The sequence below is a fragment of the Egretta garzetta genome, unplaced genomic scaffold (genome assembly GCF_000687185.1).
Source record: "Egretta garzetta isolate BGI_Z169 unplaced genomic scaffold, ASM68718v1 scaffold81, whole genome shotgun sequence".
NCBI classification, from domain to species: Eukaryota; Metazoa; Chordata; class Aves; order Pelecaniformes; family Ardeidae; genus Egretta; species Egretta garzetta.
The window spans coordinates 3148422-3153903 of NW_009258671.1; the positions used below are offsets into that span (position 1 = coordinate 3148422).

The 5482-nt window shown below is 38.8% G+C and overlaps 1 protein-coding gene across 1 annotated transcript in view; it reads left to right on the top strand.

The window, feature by feature from the left end:
• Positions 1 to 5273, top strand: part of BCAT1 (branched chain amino acid transaminase 1) — a 64182-nt gene extending 58909 nt beyond the window's left edge. Inside the window, exon 13 of the mRNA XM_035888504.1 lies at positions 914 to 5273. Coding sequence (XP_035744397.1) covers positions 914 to 952 — 39 coding nt within the window. The 3' untranslated portion in view covers positions 953 to 5273. The remainder of the gene's footprint in view (positions 1 to 913) is intronic.
• The last annotated feature ends 209 nt before the right edge of the window (positions 5274 to 5482 follow it).

Below are 5482 nucleotides of genomic sequence, written 5' to 3' on the forward strand. Positions count from 1 at the left end.
TCCTGCTGATGGAGAACCTAGATTGGAGGAAATTCCTTTTATCCTTTCTGGAGAAATTATTGTCAAGTGATATTTTCAGCCTATGTAAAGCCTCTAAAACCAGTCTTTATTCCTTGGTGAAAAGTGTTTTCACCACGTGTTGTCTCTGAACATGGTACTATGAGGGAAAGGGCTTCAAATATACATCTGCCACTAGTCTGTCCACCTCTGCTTTACTTATATACTTGAGCCTTATGTGCATTTTTGGGGCTCTCTGGAGCATTGTTTACAGGACTGGTGACAAAGGGCTTTAGAACATGGAGCCAGTTTAACCACCAGAAGTGCTGCCTTGGGACTGTATCCTCCCCTGGAAGGGATACAGCTCCATGTGGTAGGTTGCCTTCATTCCTGCCTGGTGATCCTCTTGGTTTGCATATGGAAAGATGACTTGTTTTATTTGGGTTACAATTCTCTCTAATTGTACTCTGTGGTATTTGTGATGGGTTTTATTTCACATTCAATCAGAATGCTGTAATAAAAAGCCACCTTGAAAATAAAAAGAAATAAAACCGAATGTGTTTGTTTATTGGAGCTTGAGCAGGGGCATACTTACGAATGAATTAGTGAACTGACTTGAGGGAATAACTGTATTAAATTGATGGAGAGCTCTAGTGAAGCAGGATTATTCTGTATCATCTCTAGTGAGTATCAGTATTGCCTCTTCCTAGTCTACTTGTTGGAAGATGAATAAAGCTTCAAGCTGCCTTTAGGCTTTGCTCAAATCAAAGACAGAATTAGAGGCATAAGAAATAATGTAAACTACTCTCAGGGTGTTGGATATGAATCTTTCTGAGGATAGACCTAAGAAGTTATCATAATTGTGCACTGTTACTTCTAACTTTTAAGATTAAACTCCATTTTTGCTTCATTTCAGTATGGAAGAGAAGACAGCGATTGGGCAGTGCTGGTGTGATGAAGGTGGAAGATTTCAGATCCTCCAGACAGAACAGATGTTAACAATGACAACTTCTGTAGCTGCCTGTGTGTAGCATAGTTTCTGTATCAATGTGCTCCCCAGGATGATTGTTTCCACAATCCAGTGAATGTGAACACAATCATTTTGTTTTCTACTGTAATCCAGTTGGTAGAAGCCTGTCTTCTTGGTAGAGGTGCTAAATGTTAGCAATAGAACTTTCCTAATGGTTTTCTTAGTGCCTCCTTCTGTCTTATGTACAGTCTGAAAACCTGTAAAATGCTCTTCAACTGCTCTTCAGTTTGCTTTGTTTTAACTGCCATCACCAGCAGAGCACGTTGTCATGCAAGACGTTGCCTGTTAGCTGGCCACAGGGTTCTGTTGACATTATTCTGCCTTTTGCTCTGTGTTCGGGGAAACAATTAAGTTTAGCCATGTGCTCTTTCCTTTCATACCCTGCTTGTATGGGAGATTTCCTGAGTTTGCATAGCCCTCTAGATCCTCTCATGCATACTGTGTCAGAAAACAGCACTTTCCTTTAGGCCAAAATTCTCCTGAGTCGATCTAGCCTGCAATGTGCTCCCTGTTGGCTTACTGCCTTTCCCTCCCTAGGGATATGCAGTGGCTTAGTGGGCAGTGCATACCTCTCTAACAGCTGAATACATCCTTCCATAAGTGATTTACAGGGCTGGGTCTTAGGCCCTGCTGAGAAAAAAAATTACCCTTTGTCTGGCCTAGCACAGAGCTGGGTGCTGCGGACACAGTGTTGCCTTCCAGGTGAATGTCTAGAAAATAAGATTAGACAACTGTGGCTGTGAAAGTTAAACCACTCTTCAGAGTAACCAAACCTTTGGATTGAGGAATTTCTTTCATCACCCAGTCACACAATTTAGACCAGCAAAATGTTTTTCTTGTCCCCTTCACCACTCGCTGTGAAATGTATCCAGCCTCCATTGACCATAGGGCCTTCCAATTAAGGAGCAAACTATGTTGTCAACAGAAAATATCTAGTGCGAGAAGGAAAGAGATTTCATTCAAACCCTGGTTTCATTCTGATTAAGCACATACTTCTTTATATACTGCTTCTATCTCACATGCAGTCTTGATACTATTTGGAAGCAACATAGAGCATGTAGCCCATAGTTAGGGAAATAACTTCTGCAAATGTTCACTAACAATCATACTGTAATATTTATTAGCTTTCTCTTTTTGCACACAGCTTTGTTGAACAGCTTTAAGATATCTCTTGCCAAAAAGGATCACCATATTCTGTATCAATGTTCCAAAGTGCTACTTCAGTGTAAAACTGGTGGAACTTCACTGACAATAATGGAGTCCTGTAAGAAGTAAAAGTGAAACATTTATTGCCATAGTTTGCAGCAGAGATGCACCAGTATTAAGGGAAATATTTAGCACTTTATGTTTTTTATGACCCAACAGTATCTCTCCCATGCTTTGTAAGTCATTTGTAGTTACTGGCATTTGTTAATATAGTTTAAGAAAGGCAAAATATAATTTCTAATAGACCATCCATGCCTTATGCAACTGCTAAAAAGTAGCCTTATGGCTTTCCTGTTCATTTTTGGTCAGATGTTAAAGACAACCCCTACTTAGCCATCACTTTCTTTTGCTCCCTCAAATCATGACTTCTACTGTCTTTCAATGCAGTCCAATCTGATCTTTTAACGAAGAACAGTTGAAGGTTCTCTCTGACAATGTAAGCATTGTTAAAATTTCTTGGATAGTTTTCTCTTTAGAATACAACTGCAAGCACAAAATGTTTCACTTACAGTAGCAATAGTCTTGTATGTCTGCTTTTCTGACCATTTGAATCTGTATTGTGTGCTGGTCTTTGTTCGGTATCTTACTATGTATTATAAGCTGCTGGTAGTCTTTATTTAATTAGATGGGTGGAAAAATTTACATGGGGAATATGTCAAGATGCAATGTGGGGTAGAGAGTTTTATCCAATGAGACAAGTATTGTAATTAAAGAGTGCCTTTAACTAGAGTGTGGCATGGAGCTCTCTAAAGATTATGTAGTAAGCAACCACATGCGGCTTCCTGCTACTGAACTGTCTAATCTGTCCCCTAACATTCATCTTAGATTTAGCAGCAAAAAAGGAAAAGTGGAAATACCTAACTTCAGATGCATGGCAAAGCCTTAACATCTCAGGATGTTGATAGAGTTCACAGGTACCATATATCAAAAATCCCCATGAAGGCGTCAGTATACCACCAGTAATCTATTCACTACTCAGAATAAATAAGGACCAGTTAGAATTATTTTACTGCAGTGTAAACCTAAAAGTTATGTAAAACTCTTCTTAAATTGGATGTAAGTAATTTAATGTGAGGAAATCAGGCGGTTTCGTTTGTTGTGGTTTGCACTGTTTCCTTCATTGGCCAGAGACACCTTTCCTTTTACTGCACCTTTTTTAGCTGATGGAGACTTTAACATGATAAGAGTTGAGACTGGAATGACCCACAGAAATGTGTAGGCTTTTCTAGCAGAGAAGAATGAAAACATGTAGTGTGTGTATGTTAACTGCTGTCTTTAACATCTTGGTTAATCGCTTTTCTCTAGCTATGTCAATTCAAAGTTGTGCTTGTTTACAAATGGGATCCAGGTGAATAGGTTCTAGATTTTAAACTTTAAAACCTGAATAAGGGAGCTGACAGGTCAGTATAGTACAGGAAATTCTTCTGATGTTGCATGCTATCCTACCCTGCATTCTGCCACTGCTTTTTTATCCTGTTAACCAAAGGAAAGAAATAATATGTGTAAATAATTGTGAGTATTTGGTATTGCATTCTCCCTATTTTTGCCTGTAAAATTTAGGAGGGAACTAAAAATCCCTGAGCTAATAATAGATTGTAAAAGAACATCTGCACATCTTTTCTCCATGTGCCCTATTTGTTTAATTGCAACAGATTTGCGTAGAAAGAGTATGGTACATCATAACTAGGCAATTATCCATTCTTCATCACTTAGTTATGGTTCTGCTAATTGATCATTTAAGGAATAAGATAGTCTAACATTAGGAGAATTTGAGACTGTTCAAAAAAGATCAACAAATTAATATTGTTGTGTGATATTTGCATAATTGGCTGCAATTATTTAATGTTTAATTGGGTTGATCAAATGAGATTCAGCCTTTCACATGCTTATGTTTTACAAACACTGGTACTTTAAAATGATAATAATGAACTCTAATTTTCGTATGTTCTTTCTCTCCCCTTCATTCTTTTGATTATTATTTTCAGTATTGAGCATGTCCTTAATTTTCAATTTGGTGAGCATAATTCATGCATAGGAAAGAAGTCCTTCAAATGAGAGAACTTTTCATGAAACTGGCATTTCATACAAGCTCTTCTGATGCCGAGAGTTACGGCTTCAGCAACTGGCATTACTTAACTAGATTCTTAACTGCAATGAGGGCAAATTCACAAATTTACAGTGACAGACTCTGGTTAGAATGCTAATAAAGGTTCCTGCTTAGGGTAGATAATCTGTTCAGTCTGTAGCAGTGCAAAGCAAACATGATTTTTCTGGGATATAGAAGGGAAGTCTGATAAGACAAAAGCAAGATAGCGAGAGATCTCTCTGCCCAGCCATTGTTTGTACCTGTTCAAGTATCTCAAGCAAAAAAGCAGTTGTCCTCCACTCCTCTTTCTAGGTAAACTCTTGGCTAGGTTTTACCTAATTCAACAGAGAGATATGGTTGATCCTCACCTGTATACTTTATTTTATACTTATTTTTCCTCGGGCATGAAGAATTTGGAAAAATGTGATATTTGAGAGAGTCATTTGGACTGCAAGTTATTTGAAATGTCTGTCTAATACATGGTCTTCCAAGGAGGTAGACAGAAAAACAGCTGGGACTGATCTCATAGCTGCCTAATTAGAGGAGGAACCCTCTTGAATTCAATGGCCTCTCCAAAACAATCTGCATAATCTCAACATATTGCATAGTGTGAACTGTCTGTTGATAGCGCCTTGCTATGAAACAGAATACAGAGATGCTAGCACAGCCTGCCATACTGTGGCACGTTGGCTCTCTGCATGAGACTCACCCTGCTGATGTTTTAATGGTCTAGTGGCAGGCTTGTATACTGAGAGGTGGGCAGGTGTAAATGACGGCTGAATGTGCCCTGAGGTAGGCTGTTCCTTGCTGTCTTTCTCTCCCTTCCATGCAGACTCGCAGCCCCTTTTCCCCAGCCTCCTATCATGACGCTACTTAGTGTCATACCTAAAAGTGACCATTTAAGCAAATTTTGCATTCTTTTTTGTTTTTAGCAGTAGTGACAGTTAAAAAAAAGTGGTTTGTTCGTCTTGCAGGTGTTCAGGGATCAGAACTTCACTTTACTACCTGCACATGTAATGCCTGAGCAGACTGCCACTGACTTTGTGACCCTGGACAAATTATCTAACCTCTTTGTAAGTGCAGAGTAGTAGTACTACCCCTTATGCCACTTCTAACTCAAATTCAAAGTTTTGCATAAAAAGTTGTTTTACTACAGATCAAAT